Source organism: Equus asinus, chromosome X (assembly GCF_041296235.1).
Source record: "Equus asinus isolate D_3611 breed Donkey chromosome X, EquAss-T2T_v2, whole genome shotgun sequence".
NCBI lineage: Eukaryota > Metazoa > Chordata > Mammalia > Perissodactyla > Equidae > Equus > Equus asinus.
Genome location: NC_091820.1, coordinates 59842835 through 59861657, shown reverse-complemented (window position 1 = coordinate 59861657; position 18823 = coordinate 59842835). Strand labels below are relative to the sequence as shown.

The following is an 18823-nucleotide window of genomic DNA, read 5'->3' as shown; positions in this document are numbered from 1 at the left end:
CTTTGATATTCCAAAATTCTGTTGTGAATATGTCTAGATTTTTTTTGTTATTTTTCTCTTGGCACTCTATATGCTCTTCTGATATGAGATCTTTCATCTTTAATTTGAACAAGGCCCATATCTCTTCCTCTGGTACCATCAAGTCATACCAGGAATGAGAGATACCATCCATCCCCATGGCTGCTGCTGATCTGGGGAATGGAGGATGGTAGGTGAGGATGCACAAATGCATAACACACTCTACTGAAATTTAGCAACTTCTTTCTTCATTACGTTCTCCCTCGTTATTATAGGTTGTTTTTATTGGATTACAAAGTTCTAATGAAGTTGTTTCTGTCAGTTTTTGACAGCGTAATCATTGCCTTAGTAGAGGTACACATTTTTGGCATTCCATACTCTGCCGCTTTTGGTGATGTCACACTATTTTTAACATCACAATTGCATTGACGCTTTTACCAAAAACAAACAATGTTACCTGTGCCTTGTTAACAATAGAAACCTAGCTGTTTCAAGGTTATTGATCAGGAAGGTGACAGTAAATTCCACTATGTCTACAGATACTGTTGTTGTTGTTAGTATCAATAAGGTTAGGAATATGCATCTCCATTCCACCACTTACTAGCTATGGGAACTCAAGCAAAGCAGCCTTTCTGAGCCTTAGTATCTAGTCTGTAAAATGAGAATAATAATAATAGATACCTTGGGTTGTAGTGAAAATGAAATAAGATAATGCAGTGTTCGGTAGAAGATGAGTCAAATAGTAAGTGCTTAGTGAATGGTAGGTGCTATAGTTCTTACTAAAAATGATAGTAGTATAGGTGTTTCTAATCCACATTGCTTTATAATGCAGAAAACCTTAGCAAACCAAGATCAAAATGAAAATATGAAAATTGGATAAAATACTAACTACCCTGACCATCAGTGAATCTGCTATTCTGTTCTGGGCTAAGCATCTCCAGGTATGAACTAAAATTGAAGGCGTTTTGGGGACTGGATGATAGTGAGAAGGTAGTCAAGTTATCTCTTAACATTGCATTTGTCTTGCTGTGATATTTGTGCCTGCATCTGTCAGTTTTAGATTATAAACTCCTAAAGTGTAAGGATCATGTATTTAAATTTTTTGTTTTGTACAGTATGTAAGATAAAAACCTTTTTGTGTTACAATGGTGAATCCAATTTAAGAAGGTTGATATGACAATTTAGAACAAGGTTTGTTTACTCTTGAAACATTTGAGCGTGACTTTAAGGCTCTAGGTGCTTCTCTTCAAGGCATTTAGGAAAAAACACAGCTCTTAAAATGCTTCTAAGAGAGCTGTCAGTTTTCTTCCTGGCATTATGTGAAATTAAGTGTTCTAACCATTTCATGAATTATGGTTACCTTATGAAATTTTGAAAGTGCAGTTGAAAAGAAGAGTGGATATTTTTAGAAAAAACTCTGACAGATTTTCAGGGCCCAAATAGATAAATGAGATAAATCAGAGGCAGCAAAATTGAGACATTTTTGTGTATGTATGTTTCAGGGAGTATAATATCTTTTGAAAGGTCCATTTTTTCATTTGAGAAGCTAATTCAACTGTTTTGGGCAATATTGTGTTACCAGAAATACATAGTTGCATTCTGTATGATGTCTTTGTTCAATTAGACCATGAAGAGATAATAGAATAGAGGTTGGCAGCCTTCTCAGGTTTGAGTACCATTAGCAGTACTAAGCTAACAATTAGAAAATAGACATATAGAAGAGAATGAGAAATCTACAAACACATAAAAAGAGAGAGAATAGTAAGGAAATAAAGAGGAGAGACCCATGTTGAGGGGAGTGGCAGATAGCTATCAGCCCCAAATGCCCATGTTTACCTACTTCTGTAGTAGAAATTAACTTTTAGCGTGCTAGAAAGAGACTATATAAGGATAAGGCAAAAGGAATTTAAAATCAACAAAACCAAATACCTTCTTTAAATTACCTTTTCCATCTAGTGCTCAGCAGGAACTCATTAGGTATCATTTATAAGCACTGGAGTTCAGTTTGTGTTTACATCAATATTCTCTTAGTCTGCACCTGTGTTAGAAGCAAAGAATATGTCACATATTTCCTACCAAAGGACTGACTGTGATCAGACTTTGTTGAAATGCTTATAAAGAAAACCAGGATATTTGGGATATGACTTGCATAGTGAGCCTTGCAGAATGACCCAAGTAAATGAAAATCCTATCTTGTATGAGGTTAGGGTAATTTTCTAGGTAATTTACTTGTCAGTGGCAATCTGACACATCCATAAAAAGCAAAAAACATAAATGAGCATTTATAGAAAAATGTAACTGAACAAAGTAGAAGGTCTGCTACTGGTTCGGATCGTCTAGCTATGGAACCTAGAGTTAAGAAATGTGCTTGAGAGTTCTCTCCCCAGTCCATATTAGTAAACATAAAGACTGAAAGTTGAAACTATGAAGTAGCAGAAAAGAGGTCCAATTCCACTTTCTCGGCTTCTTTCACATTATCTCAGCATTCTAGCTGCAGTGTGAAATGTGTGGTAATGTTTCCATTCTGTGCACAAACACAGTAGGGCTAGGAATCTTAGAAGTACTGACAGATTCATTCCAATTTTTTAAAGTTCCTGGGTTCTAATAAACTAGCCCAATGAAATAATTCACTATTAAATGTGTCTAAAATGCACTGTTAGTGAATTATTCTTAATGTGATAAAGAAAGTTCTCTTTATGCATTTGTCCCCTAGTTTCATGATTTAAAAGGGATTGGGTCATCATCATGGTGGCAGAGATGCTTCCTTGGTCTTTCCCCTTCACTCTACAGTGAGTAAAGCATCCATAACTCAACAAAGGCTACATTTCCCAACACAGGATGCCAGAGAGACCTACACATCAGTACATACGAAGGTGGGTGGATTGGAACACATAGAGGAGGCAAACTGGGGGAACAGTGAATGTGGTGCCCAGCATCCTAGCCCCCTGGCTGTGGAGGCCAAGCCAGCCATGCTCAGCCACAGAGAACTTGGTGGGCAGCAGCTGAGGTGCATGTGAGACTCTGGCTTCTTAGCTGCAGCAGCATCTGTGGCCATGGGGAGCAGAGCAGCAATGGAGGTGGAACCCTGCAATCCCAGGCCCCTGCAGCTCAGAGCCAAGTAGAGCAGCAAGGTGCGCACACAACTCTGACCTCTCAACTGCAGTGGCACCTGTGGCCACAAGGAAACAGCAACAATGGAGCGAGTGCTCTGCAAACCCAGCTCCATCTCCACCCTTCCCATAGCCCTGCCATAGTGGGGATGCTTCTGACCCAGGTGATCCCAGATACGGTAGAGGTATCACCATCCCTGTACCCTGGTGGAAAATGCAGTGACTGCAGCAACACCAGCAATAGCAAGGCATCAGTGACCCCAGAGGTACTGGTGGTGATGAGGAGGGTGCCAGCAACACCCCTAATAGAAGGGATGGAGAGTGGAAAGTGCCAAACTTCAAATATGCCAGAGGCAGCTCAGGTAACAGAAACCAAAAATTGGCACTATAGCGCCACCTACTGAAAAAAGAAAGGCCTCTAATATACAGCCAATTGAATAGTTAGAATCAAAACAAACATAGCTAAACCTAAATAAGAAAAGCATTTGCTATGACAAATGCACCGGCAGAGGAATGATTCATCAAGCACTATGAAAAGCCACCGTAACAGCATCACAGAAAGAAAATAACAGTTCCTCAGAAACCAAAGTCATGTAAGATTGTATCTGATAAAGAATTAAAAACAACTGTCATGAAGAAACTCAACAAGCTACAAGAAAGCTCAGAAATGGTGTCAGGAATAAAATTAATGCACAAAAGGAATATTTTACTAAAGAGATCGAAACTCTGAAAAAGAACCAAATAAATTCTGGAGCTGAGGATCTCAATAAATGAGATGAAGAATGCATTAGAAAGCTTTGGAAATGGAGCAGACCATATGGAAGACAGACTTAGGAACCTCAAAGATAGAAACCTAGAAATGATGCAGGTAGAAGAGGAGAGAGAATTAAGATTTTTTTAAAATGTAGAAATTCAATGAGAATTCTCTGACTCCATTAGAAAGGGCAACATAAACATAGTGGGTATTCCAGAAGGAGAAGAGAACTTATTTAAAGAACTAATAACTGAGAACTTCCTACACCTGGAAAAGGAACTGGATATACAAATACATGAAGCTAATAGAACACCCAATTACCTCAATTCAAAAAGATCTTCTGCAAGACAATAATGAAACTGTCAAAAGTCAATGGCAAAGGAAGAATATTAAAGGCAGCCAGGGAAGAAAAAACCAGTAACCTACGAGGGAACCCACATTAGTCCATCAGCAGATTTCTCAGCAGAAACTCTACAGGCCAGGAGAGAGTGGAGTGGTATATTCAAAAGATTGAAAAATAAAAACTATCAGTCAAGAATACTCTACCCAGCAAAGTTATCATCAGATATGAAGGAGAAATAAATGCTTTCCTAGAGAAACAAAAGCTGAGGGAATTCATCAACAGTAGAACTGCCTTACAAGAAATGTTGAAAGGATCTTTCCTACCTAAAGTGAAAAGGCAAAGGTACACAAAACATTGAGCAAGTGATAAATAGCCAAACAGAATCTGTATCTTGCAACTCTGTATCAGAATAGGTTGGTGAGCTCTTATTATAACATAAAGATTAAAGGGAAAGTCATTAAAAGCAACTGTAACCACTTTAATTTGATATTGAATTCACACCATAAAAAGGGATGATATGCAAGAGCAAAATCATAGAAGGGGAAGAGGAAAAGGATACAACCTATATAGGCAAATGAAGGTAAGATACTGTCAGCAGAAAAAGAACTGTTTTATCCATGAGACCTTTTATACAAACCTCATGGTATCCAAAAACAAAAGTTCAGAGCAGAGGCACAAAACACAAAAAAAGAGGAAACTGAGAAACATCACATAAAAACACCAAACTGAAATGGCAGACAAATACAAAGAAACAATGAAAATATAGAACAACCAGAAAACAAAAGATAAAATGGTAGGATTGTCATCATATTATCAGTAATCATCCTAGATATAAATGGATTGAATTTGCCAGTCAAAAGATACAGAGTGGCTGGATGGATTAGAAAACAAGACCCAACAATATGCTGCCTCCAGGAGACGCATCTCAGCTCTAAAATAAAGACAAACATAAGCTCAAAGTAAAGGGATGGAAGACAATACTCCAAGCAAATGGCAACTAAAAGAAAACAGGATATAAGCCATACTTATATCAGACAAAATAGACCTCAAGCCAAAAAAGATAACAAGAGAGAAAGATGGACATTATGTAATGGTAAAGGGGACAATCCATGAAGAAGATGCAACATTTATTAATATATGTGCATCTAATATAGGAGCACTAAAATATATAAAACAATTATTAACAGATCTAAAGGGATAAATTGACAGCACCACAATAATAGTAGGGGACTTTAATACCCCATTACATCAATGGATAGATCATCCAGACAGAAAGTCAGCAAGGAAGCATTGGCCTTAAATGAAACATTAGACCAGATGGACTTAATAGATATATATAAAACATTCCATCCCAAAGCAGCAGAATACACATTTTTCTCAAGTGAACATGGGACGTTTTCAAGGATAGACCATATATTGGGAAACAGAACATCTCCGAATAAATTTAAGATTGAAATTATATCAAGCATATTTTCTGACCACAACAGTATAAAAGTAGAAATAAACTACAAGAAGAAAGCTGGAAAAGTCATAAATATGTAGAGAATAAACAACATGCTACAGAACAATTATTGGATTAGTGAAGCAACAAAAAATTACCTGGAGACAAAAATGAAAACTACGACATATCAAAATTTGTGGGATATAGTAAAAGTGGTTCTAAGAGGGAAGTTTATAGCAATACAGGCCTACCTCAAAAAACAAGAAAAATCTCAAACAATCTAACAGTACACTTAAGGGAACTAGAAAAAGAAGAACAAAGAAAGCTCAAAGTTTATAGAAGGGAGGCAATAATAAAAATCAGAGCAGGAATAAAGGAAATAGAGGCTAAAAAGACAATAGAAAACATTCATGAAACAGCTGGTTCTGAACTTGAAAAGATAAAATTCACAAACCTTTAGCTAGATCACTAAGAAAAAAAGGGAAGGCTCAAAAAAATGAAATCAGAAACAAAAGAAGAGAAATTACAATAGGTGCACCAGAACTGCAAAGGATCAATATAGGCTACTGTCAAAGGCTATATGTCATCAAAGTGGATAATCTAGAAGAAATGGATAACTTTTAGAATCATACAACCTTCCCAAAATGAATCAAGAAGAAATAGAGAATCTGAATAGACTAATCACTAGTAAGGAGATTGAAAGAGTAATCAAAACCTCTGAAAAAACAAAAGTCCAGGACCAGATGACTTCTCTGGTGAATTCTATTAAACATTCAAAGAAGGTTTAATGCCTGTCTTTCTCAAACTCTAACAAAAAATTGAAGCGGAGGGCACATTTCCTCACTCATTTTAGCAGGCCAATATTACCCTGATACAAGAAAACAGACAAGGACAATGGAAAAAAGAAAAGTACAGGCCAGTATCACTGGTGAGCATAGATGCAAAAATCTTCAACAAAATATTAGCAAACCAAATATAACAATACATTAAAAGAATCATACACCATGATCAAGTGGGATTTATTCCAGGGATGCAAGGATGATTCAACCTCTGCAAATCAATCGATGTGGTACATCAGATTAACAAAATAAAGAATAAAAATCATATGATCATCTCAATAGATATAGAGAAAGCATTTTACAAGATTCAGCATCCATTTCTGATAAAAACTCTCAATAAAATGGGTATAGAAGGAAAATACAACATAACAAAGGGCATATATGACAAACCCACACCTAATATCATAGTCAATGGTGAAAAACTGAAAGCTGTCCGTTATAGAAGAAGAGCAAGACAAGGATGCCTGCTCTTGCCTCTTATTCAACATGGTATTGGAAGTCTTAGCCACGGCAGTTAGGCAAGAGAAAGAAATAAAAGGCTACTGAATTGGAAAGGAAGAATAAAAGTGTCACTATTCATGTATGACATAATTTTGTATATAGAAAACCTTAAAGAATCCACCAAAAATCTATTAGAAATAATAAATGAATACTTTAAAGTTGCAGGGTACAAAATCAAAATGCAAAAATCAGTTGCATTTCTTATATGCTTGCAATGAACTAGCAGAAAGAGAAATAAAGTAAGCAATCTCATTTACAATCACAACAAAGAGAGTAAAATACCTAGGAATAAATTTAACCAATGAAGTGAAAGACCTGTACATGGAAAACTATAAGACATTGTTGAAAGAAATCGAAGACGACAAAGAAATGGAAAGATAGTCCATGCTCTTGGATTGGAAGAATTAACATAGTTACAATGTCCATATTACCTAAAGCAGTCTACAGATTCAGTGCAATCCCTATCAGAATCCCAGTGATATTTTTCACAGAAATAGAACAAAGAAACCTAAAATTTATATGAAACAACGGAAGACCCTGGATAACCAAAGTCATCCCGATTAAAAAACAAACTAAGCTGTGGAGGCATCACACTCCCAGATTTCAAAGTATGTTAGATAGCTATAGTAAACAAAACAGCATGGTAATGTCAGACAAATGGACACACAGATCAGTGGAACAGAATTGAGAGTCCATAAATAAACCCACACATCTGTGGACAGCTAATTTTCAACAAAGGAGCTGAGAATGTACAGTGGAGAAAGGAAATTCTCTTCAATAAATGGTTTGGAAAAACTGGACATCCACATGCAAAAGAATGAAACTAGACCACTATTTTACACCATACAAAGAAATTTACTTAAAATAGATTAAAGACTTGAATGTAAGACCTGACACCATAAAACTCTTTGAAGAAAACATAGACAGTACAGTCTGACATCAGTCTTAGCAGTATCTTTTTGAATATATCTCCTCAGGCAAGGAAACTAGAGCAGAAATAAACGAATGAGACTACATCAAACTCAAAAGCTTCTGCACACAAAGGAAACCATCAACAAAACAAAAAGGCAGCCTGCTGGTTGGGGGAAGATTTTTGCAAATCATACATCCAATAAGAACTTACTATCCAAAATATGTAAAGTACTCATACAACTCAACAACAACAAAAATAAGCAGCCCAATTAAAAAATGGGCAGAGGATCTGAACAGAAGATTTTTTCCAAAGAAGATATACAGATGGCCAACCAGCACATGAGAAGATGTTCAACATCACTAATCATTAGGGAAATGAGAATCAAAACCACAGTGAGATACCACTTCATGTCTGTCAGAATGGCTGTTATTAAAAAGATAAGAAATAACAAGTGTTGGAGAGGATGTGGAGAAAGGAGAACCCTCATACACTGCTGATGGGCGTGTAAATTGGTCCAGCTATTATTGAAAACAGTATGGAGATTCTTCAAAAAAATAAGAATAGAACTACCATACAATCCAGCTATTCCACCTCTGGCTATTTATCCAAAGAATATGAAACACTCATTTGAAAAGGTATATGCACCCCATGTTCATTGCAGCATTATTTACAATAGCCAAGACATGGAAACAACTAACGTGCCCATCGATGGATGAACAGATAAAGAAGATGTGGTATATTTGTACAATGGAATGCTACTTAGTCATAAAAACAATGAAATTTTGCCATTTGCAACAACGTGGATGAACCTTGAGGGTATTATGCTAAGTGAAGTAAGTCAGACAGAGAAAGACAAAACTGTCTGATTTCACTGACATGTGGAAGATAAAAAAAGAAAAGAAAAGAAACACATAGATACAGAGAACACACTGGTGGTTACCAGAGAGGAAGAGGAGTAGGATAGGGCAAAAGGGGTAAAGGGAGATATTTGTCCAGTGACAGAATGGAAGTATACTTTTGGTGGTGAACACAATGTAGTGTATACTGTAGTCGAATTATAATGATGTACACCTGAAATCTATATAATGTTATAAACCAGTGTTACCTCAGTAAAAAAAAGATGAATTGGTTCTGAAGTCTTTTCTTACCTTTTAATATTCAGTCATTGGTTTTTATTGCTATGAATTTGGCAAACGCCTTGTAATTCTTTGTTGCTGTATTAGCAAACAGCATGGCATCTCACACCACTTAGCCGAAACATATGAAGCAATGACCAAGTTTTGTGATGACAAAAATGTCATGATAAATGAGTTTCTTATCTGAATGGCAGCCATTTCTAATCTTTCTTCACAGAAGTTGCCTAAACAAACATAAATATTCTCTGAAGAGTTTTTGTACCTCTGCTAAATGGGCCTTGCTGCTGATGTTGTTCCCCCAGAGATGTGAAAATTTTGTAGGTAAAAGGAAAACTGGTTGAGGAAGAGGGGAATTCTGTGGATATTTTTTGTTCATAAGTTGGTTTTTTGTGATGGTGGTAGTGACTAATTTTTGGTGGAGGTGCTTTGTTTTGTTATGGTATTCTCAGAGTCCTTAGAGGCAGCAGAGATTTTAGAAATTATGTAGAAATTATTTAAGAATTTATCTAGGCGTCAGCACTCTGTGGCCCTTGGGCCAAATCCAATATGCCACTTATTTTTGCAAGACCTCTATGCTAAGAGGTTAACATATGTTGATGGTTGGGAAAAGAATTAAAAGAATAATTTTTCAGTGACAATTATATGAAATTCAAATTTCAGTGTCTCTAAATAAAGTTTTATTTGAACACAGCCACATTCATTCTTTTATGTATTATCCATGGCTGCTTTTGTGCTACAGTGTCAGAGTTGAGTAGTTGTGACAGAGATTATATGCCTGCAAACCCTGCAATATTTACTATCTGGCCCTTTAGAGAAAAAAAGTTTGCCAACCCCTATTCTAGAGTCATCAAATTTTATAGCAATGGAATTCAACCTGATGATTTTGTGGCTTAATGAATGAAGACTCAAGTGACGTGAGCTGTCCAAAATCCTTATGCTGTGCTGCCATTTATTCGTTCATTCTACAAGCGTTTATTGAATGTGTAACACAGAGAAGGAAATCCTTTATCCTTCAACTTTCAGCTGAGGAACATAGTTACAAAATCTAAGTCATCAGTCTACCATTTTATCCTCCTCTCCCCTCTCTTCCCTTCTACCCCCTCTCACCCCCTCCCCCACTCCCCTCCCCCTTCTCTTCCCCCCGTTTTCCTCCCCTACCCCTTTCCCCTTCTCTCCCTCTCAGCTAGTTTCTAGGCAGTTGGGAAGAAAACCTGGTTTAAATAACATTCATCTCAAACTTTTATGCTTTTAAAGTAAGTTAAATGTAATTTTGAATTATAACAGTTTGTCTTTAGAAATGTATTCAGAGCTTAATTTTAAATGTTTTAGGTTTTGGAATGATCAGATGATAACAATATTTACACACGACTACTTGATACTGTTAAGCTTTACATACATCGTGGATGGCTAGTGGTAAACTTAGTTTTGCTTCCAAGGCTTCAGAAATGCAGAATATATAATTGACTCCAAAATTCCTGATTGGTTGATGATTTATAAGTTGTTCTTTAATCTCTTTTTATTATTAGGTAATTCTTCAAGTGTCATAAACACTGAACATGAATTATGAAAGTTAACTATTATAAAAAAGGATGCAATCATATCTGGTAATTAAAGAAGTTATTTAATAGGATTATTTTTAGTAAAAATTAAATTTTTACTTTAAAGGGAGAATGCAGTCGTAATGGAATTGCTTTAAATTTTATTAGCCACCTCGTTTTGGTCTTGGCCTCATATATGTTGAGGTAGTTCTGTCTGCTAGATTGATGGTTTTAGTGTTGATATTCTTTTTATAAATATTTATTGAGTGTCTACATGGAGCAAGATACTGTGCCTATACAACTGTCTGTCAAAGATTAATATTTCTAATGATTAGTAGATGAATAGTGCTGATCTAAATGATTATTATTACACTCAGCAGCCACAGAATCCTCCCTTAACTTTTAGGTTCTTCCAGAATTTCTTCCTTTTTAGATAAAATAAACGTGACTCTCCAGTGTAAACATTTTAACTTATCTGCCTCTTCATATGGACTGGGAGGTTGTCATTATTAGTATACTGCATTTATTTGCTATCTGTGCATATCGATCATGTCTGTTATCTTCAGCAGTATATGGGTTATTGCTTTGTGTGTCTTTGGAGGGATGGTGTTATAAATAAGTTCAGATGCTAGATTTATTGTAGAAATAGATTATAATCTACTCAGTTAAGATTTTTTAAATCCAGTTAATAACAGCAGACTTTTCGTTTAATTCCATAAAAATCATAGAATTTGAGAGTTGAAAGGGACCTTAGAGGGCATCTAATCCAACCCTCTAATGTTCAAATCAAGTTTCACAGAATTAAGCATCTTGTTTTCTCTTGTTGCCCACCTCCATTTTTAAGCGAAAGGTTTTTTTTGCTGTAAACTCTTCTTCTTTCAGGGTTTTAAAAATAGAAATAGTCCCTAAGTTACAAATGCATCATGTTTCAGAGGTGTCTGTAAGTTTGTTGTTTAAAACTCAGAACATTTTTCCATAGGAATGATATTTTAAATAGTGGTGGGAATAGCCGTCAAAAGGAGTTAACCCATTATGAGGCTTATTTTTCATTTTGCAATGAAAGATGTTTTAAATAATTAATGCTAATACTCTCTGGGGAACCAGGAGGAGATGGCATTGTAGAGGTGCCTGTTGGGGCTTTGTTTTCATTTGTTATTTCTTAGGCTTGTGTAGTGAGTACACTTTTGTTCATTATATTGTTTTCTAGGTTTTCACATGCCTCAAATAGTTTGTAATTTTAACAATGCTATTTCGGTACTAGAAGTTCAGTTTGAATATGAACATTTAAAAATTACTTACCTTGAATCCTGATGCTTAAGGGAAAAATAGTTTGATTATAGAAGGATAGAGAGAGAGCTAGAATTTCTGAAGGGGATTTATGAGTACTTTCAAGGGCCTAGACTTTATGGTACATTGTCTCTATTTTGACCAATATCACTTCAGAATGTATGTTTTTGCTGTTAATTTGAGTGTATCACTGACGTTCATCTTTTACCTGTTGGCCGTATATAGGTATGGTTTTGAGAAAAAGGAGAGAAGAAGGTAGATAGTATTTTACTTGAGATAACTGGAAAAATTTTGGACGGCAAAGAAGATTAAATTGAATATGCATGTGCAAACATGCATGATCATGCTTGATGTGCAGTTACTTGAAGTGGGGGCTTATGAAAAACAGGAAAGTGAAGGGGTAAAGCTTGTATGAGGTCTTAGTATGGAGAAAGGCAGTGAGGAAAGCAATTGAGTTAAGCACCAGAAAGGCATAATTGACGGTGGATGGCTTGTGGAGGTTTGAGGGTACATGGAGTGGTGTAGGAAATTGGATTTGGCAAGACAGTATGCAAACAGCCATTAGTACTTTTGAAATTTTTGTAATTCAGGGACTGCCTTATATATTTACAAATATACATAAGCAGAAATCAACTACTGTTCAGTTACATTTTAGAAAAAAACTGAGTTAATTTTCTCAGTAAGTTGGTTAGTTTTTTTGTATATGGAGGTTGTTTTTTGGTTGATTTCACTTTTGCTCTTTTGAAGCATACAGTGTTAACTTTTATATTCAGACATTAATCTATTTGTATAACTCATTTATAGCTTAAGGAAAGCCTAAGTATTATCTGCCTTTTGGGAGAGACTTGACCCAAGAAGCCAGTTTTTCCTCACTAAATTGATGGTACATTTCAGAAGATTGTGTGTCCATTTTACAGATGTCTATCTGATACTATCTTGGAGAGGTTCTTTATTCTGCCTTCCTTCAACTCTGGTTTTGGAACATTATCAAGACAAAAAATTGGCTGAAGGAATCTTTCATTGGAGTCTAACAGTTAGGTACATAAAAGTATTTGGCAAAACTGATCTTGTGATCAATATCTAAATTTAGCATTCAGATTAAGACTAAAGAGGGAACAGACACAAGGTAGGGCATAATAGAATACAGTAAAGGGAATTAGTAAAGGGAGGAGTGTTTGAAAAGGGCATAAAAGCCATTTAAGAAAGAAATGGGGTTGAAGACTGGCAGCTTTAAGAAACAAAGACAGAGAAACCTAGAGAAAGAGGGCAAAAAGAAAATAGTTTGACACTTTTAATGAATAATATGTGACCTTATACGTGAACCACACATTTTATTTTTAATCTTTTTAGGCATGTATTAAAAGTGTAACCATCTCTCTAACACTCACTATGGTTTTAATTTTATGTATATTTATATGCAACAAAGGAAATCTTTGAATATTGACTGTCCACTCTGAAACTTCTTCCCCCTTTTTTTCTCTTCTGCAGATCCTGGAGTCATTAAGACGTACCACATGGCAGGGACTGGGGAATGGCAATTCAAGACAGTTATTAGATGCCACAAGGGTAAGATTTAGCAGACACTTCTTCCATGTATAACTAGGAAAAATGTGCAAGCCCTTGAAGCATTTTCCAATTTACAGTACATATTTTATATTTCCCAAATAGTTTCCCTTTTCATGTTTTTCTAAATACTAGCAAGATGAATAACAAGGTATGTTTCTGCTACTGGAAATGAAGATAGCATTCTGCTACTGAAAATGGAGAAAGAAATCTTGATATTTTTCTACCCCTGGAGAAATCTGTCTAAATCTCTTGAGATCAATGCCAATGAGAGTAACATTTTCAGAAAGCTTTTATAAACGTAATGGCAGTTTGTTGACGCTTAAATTTATCCTGGTAATTTGTATCTGATGTATGGAATGCTGTAAGTTTTTCAAGTGAACAAAGTTTCTTTACCTTGTAAAACGTTCAAATAGCAGAATATCAAGGGACTCTAAGCTTTTTAGAGCCCCTGGGGTAAGTGATGCTGGGTTTACATGTTGATGAGGGTTATTTTTCATTACTAATGTAAGTGAAAGACATTTTTAAAAATTATCAGTGCTTTAAAATGAGACAAGTAAATCTCCAAGACAGAAAAAGACTAGAAAATTAGAAGATGGTCTAAATCCTGAGTACTTCTTTTATTTTTTCTTTCTGATTAATAATTATTTGCCATTAAGGTACAAGGCATTGTTCTAATTTATACAGAGGCCATAGAAATGAATTAGATTTTCCATTATTAAATTAAAGTTTTGAGTTACAGGAGAATGTTCAATCTTCTCATTGTTCATGACACCACTAAGTTTGTTTATACTTTAATCTTTTGTTTTGTTGAAGACCTCGTTATCTTGTGTGGTATTCACCAGATCCCTTGATATAACTTGTTGTTCAGTCTTTCAGAAGAAAAAAATGTCACAAAAAGACATCGTCACACTAAAAATTACCTTTTGAGTTTTTCCCTTTAAAAATGCTTTAAGATTGTTGTTCTAAAGATCAATAACCCATTTATGGCAGTTACTTCTTGTGTCTCAACTGGTGAGAACAAGAAGGCACTTTTGCTTTTTATAATTCCATTTTCATAGCTTGGCCCAGAGCTGATACTGGTATGATTCTGTATTGATACACATTTGTGTTTGTAAAAAACTGTACCCTCATTCATTAATTATTGATTATTGTGGCTGCTGAAGAAGTATTATTATATCCATGTACTTCATTAAGTATTTTTTAATTGAGGAAATACTTTAAATATTAGCAAGCGTAAATTTTAAGCCTAATCTTTACTATCTTGTTAACTGTTATATTTTATCAAATGATTTATTCCTTTTTCTCTAACCTGAGCAATGATCTTAAGGCTTTTAAAAAAAATGTAATAGACAAGATGTTTGCATATTTTCAAGGCTCGTTGGCAGATAGCTCTATTTTATAAACTAATCCAACAAGCATTGAAATCTAACCTGCTCATGTTCAAGACACTGTGGTATGTGCCCTGGGAGATACAAGCATAAGAGAGACTGTCCCTAATCTTAAGAAATTACCATGTAATAGAAAAGACAAAACGTGTATGCAAATTACTATAGCATAAGATAAGACTGTGAAGTATTAAAAAATACTTTGTCTCTAAGTATACATGAGTCAGAATAATAAGAAAAAGAGTCAGTTATGTAAAATCAACTGCATTAAATTGTAAAGCAAAAATGTATACACGTGGAAAGCAAATGGGATATAATTAATTAACTGTATAATATACTTTGCTTGCCAATGATAGAGTAACAGATTACACAGTACTATAGTAGCTAATGACGGTAAGAAAGCCAGTATTAGTCAAATAGAAGCATAATACAAGTTTAATATTTTAAACATTAATTTCAGAAGCTATTTAGAGAAAGTAACTTCTGTATGAGTATTTGTTATATCTCAATATTCTTTGTATAAATGTATCTGTAAGCTAATAGGAAGATGTTTTGCTTTGCTATGCTAGGCTAAAAGCTATGCCTCTGAATTTGTTTGGGGGAAATTCATTAAATTATACAGTCTAAATCAGATTTTTAAAGATCTGAAATTTTGTAGTAGCTAATGGACCGCTTGGTATCATCTTCAACTAGGCTCTCCAGGCATGGCCGCTGATAGAAAGAAGGACATGTTGGCATGGTCATGCAGGAGGAGGACTCCACACCGACCCGAAAGAAGGGGTAAGAGCCAATAAAAAGTAACTGGAAATTCTTATAGATGAATTGTGCTTATGTAGAAGATGTATATATTCAAGATTATTATGTTCCAGAATATTTGGTTGACTCATGTAACTGCAGATTTTCCAATACAAAACCATATGAATTGACCATAGTTATGTAGATAAGATTTTTCTCAGGCTCATACAAAAAAATTCATGATTGGCCAAAAAAAGAAGTTAGTTATCAACCTAAACATTTTAGTTCTTTATTTAAAATAGCATAGGTTGAGGTTATTTGTTATAATGTAATCTAGCCTTATTAATAAATAGGTAAATTAGATTTAGCACTTACAAGTAATTTGTGTATGTGTTTAAGGTTACTGTTTTCCTTCTATACACTTAGTTTAGAAAGATCTCAGAATGTTCTCTAGCTTCATGGTAAACCCTCCATGATCCTTTTATTTAATTATCCATATTCTTTATCATCATCATCACCTTTTTTTTTTTTAAAGATTGGCACTTGAGCTAAATCTGTTGCCAGTCTTTTTCTTTTTTTCTTCTTCTCCCCAAAGCCCCCCTGTACATAGTTGTATATTCTAGTTGTGAGCATCTCTGGTTGTGCTATGGGGGACGCCACCTCAGCATAGCCTGATGAGCAGTGCCATGTCCATACTCAGGATCTGAACTAGCAAAACCCCAGGCCACCGAAGCAGAGCCCATGAACTTAACCCCTCAGCCATGGGGCCAGCCCCTGTCATCATCATTATTATCAACATACAGGCAAGCTAATATAGGGCCACTGAAATCAAAAGATTTGATTGGACTATACTTTTTTAGGAGAATGAAAATGTCATTGGAATACTGTTATACAATTCTCCATCTGATCTTCTTTCTCTGGGTTTGCCTTAGTTTTCTTCCTCTGCTTGACTCAACCAATCTATGTGTGGTATCTCTAGGTAGAAATGATATTTTAAGGTTATTGGCAAGTGAACAAATTTTATGTAAAAATGCTCTCTAAATTGTAGAGAGATAAATGAATATTAGTTGTTTTATTGGTGGGAGATGATTGGTAGGAAAAGCTTTCCAGTGCTTTTCACCGTTTCTTTAATCTCCAAGTAACTTCTTTCTTTCATGCAAGTCAAAACACATTGCATTCATGTTTCTATCCCATTTTTGTATATTACTATTCTTCATGGCTATCTTTAGAAAAAGCCAATTGTAAAATAGAATTTTGGAAAGTTAATACAAATATTGAGATTTGTTTATCCATTTATTAGTCTTTGGCATGATATTTGCCAGCTTTTGGGATTGTCCGTCATCAAGGCCTCTTAAGGTTAGTTGCAAATAATGTTCTAAACACACCAAAAATATGTTGACTAATAAAGGAAAAGCAGACACTTCTCTTAGACTCAAGCAATATAAACTTCAAGATACTTTCTTTATTCTCCAATAAAATAAAACAAAGTAAAAACCATTGTAATACTTTATGTTTGGTCTCTTCTTTGTCCTCTGTTCCCTGTTAGCTTTGTGTTACATTAGCCTTGTTAGCTAAAAGGTATCATTGAGTAATAGAGCTTGAAGTCCACACCAGAAAAGAGGCAGTATGGACTTGTAGTTAAGAGCCTGAGCTCTGGAGCCAGACTGCCTTGATTTAAATCTTGGCTACATCACTTGCTAGTGGAATGACCTTGGGCAGGTTACTTAATCTCTTTGTGTATCAGTTTCTTCATCTGTAAAATGGGGGTGATAATCATACCAAAGAGGATTTAAATAAGTTAACTCTTCAGACCATGTAAAGCTCTTAAATAGTGCCTGGCACATAGTACGTGTTCAATAAATATTAGCTGCTGTTACTATAAAGTGAGATTTTAAGTCCTGTCCCCTACCATTATCTATTCATTTAAAAAGTATGTATTGAATACCTGCTTTGTGCATAACTCTGTTAAGTACTGGAGATAAAATAATGAACAAGCCACACTCCCTGCTGTCCAGAAACTTACCAGTTTAAATGGCAGAACATCTAAACTACCATGTAGAAATTTTATCACTCTGACAAATCATAGATTTTACCTTATAACCAAATGAAATCTCTACTGCTTTTCTTTTTATACATTTCCACTTGTATGGAGCTTAACAACTATTAATAAGCATTAATAATTCTCAGAAAGTATTTAAATCATCTGTTAATCCAGTGTGGCTATAGTAAAGGGATTGTGAAAAAAAAGTAGCAATTTCAGTATTTGGAAGCTCATATTTTTAAAATAAATGAATTAACTTGTTTTATAATGGAATCAGATTTTTAAAGGATTTTAGAGCTTTATTCCTGCATTTAAACTTTTTATATGTGCCTCTTTTGAAGAAGCATCTGTTAGTAAATTTAGTTAATCCTGTGCTCACAATAAGAACATGAATAAGAAGACATTGCTTGACATACTTTTTTTATGTTAGAAACATATCTTCATTCATTGGATATAGTCAGAAGCTAGCAGTATTAAAAGAGAGATTAGCACTGACTGGAGCAATCAGAGAGCTGTGGTATAATCTTGATATAATCAGAAGAAGTGAAACAGCAACTTGGAATATTAAAAGTTGGAGGATTGGGGAGATAATGGAATAAGGAATCTCCAGGCTTGTTAAAATGAGTAGACACAGACCAGTGGAGAAGAGTACCTGAATGACATGAAGAGACTGTTTCCTAGCTCTGATTTCATCCATCATTATGCAGCCCTATGATCTTTATTAATTTATCATCTAACTTCCCTTTGGGATAGAGAATTCACTGACTGGCCAATGCGAATATCAGTCAGCTTGGTAGTTATTTTCTATTATAAATTATTAAATTGACTATTGAATACAAATCCATCTCATATGGAGCATAAGCCATTTTTTCTTAGGGCCTTTTCACTGCTAGATAAGCTCTTTGTTGTGGTTTCAGACGAACAGCTTGGAAAATAAACCTTGAGGTATATTTTGATGTTTTGAAATTTATAGAGGCTTGCCTTGTTTCCCAACATACGGTCTATCCTTGAGTGATCCATGCGCACTTGAGAAGAATGTGTATTCTGCTGTTTTTGGATGGAGTGTTCTATATATGTCTATTAAGTCCAACTGTTCTAGCTTTTCATTAATTCCACTGTTTCCTTGTTGATTTTCTGTCTGGATGGTCTGTCCAATGATGTGAGTGGGGTGTTGCACTCTCCTACTATTATTGTGTTATTTTTCGTCTGTTCTTTT

At 35.1% G+C, this 18823-nt stretch overlaps 1 protein-coding gene across 1 annotated transcript in view; it reads left to right on the top strand.

Annotated features, from left to right (window-relative positions):
• ABCB7 (ATP binding cassette subfamily B member 7) overlaps positions 1 to 18823 on the top strand; it is a 114014-nt gene that overhangs the window by 34332 nt on the left and 60859 nt on the right. Inside the window, exons 2-3 of the mRNA XM_014827412.3 lie at positions 13369 to 13446; positions 15525 to 15611. Coding sequence (XP_014682898.1) covers positions 13369 to 13446; positions 15525 to 15611 — 165 coding nt within the window. The remainder of the gene's footprint in view (positions 1 to 13368; positions 13447 to 15524; positions 15612 to 18823) is intronic.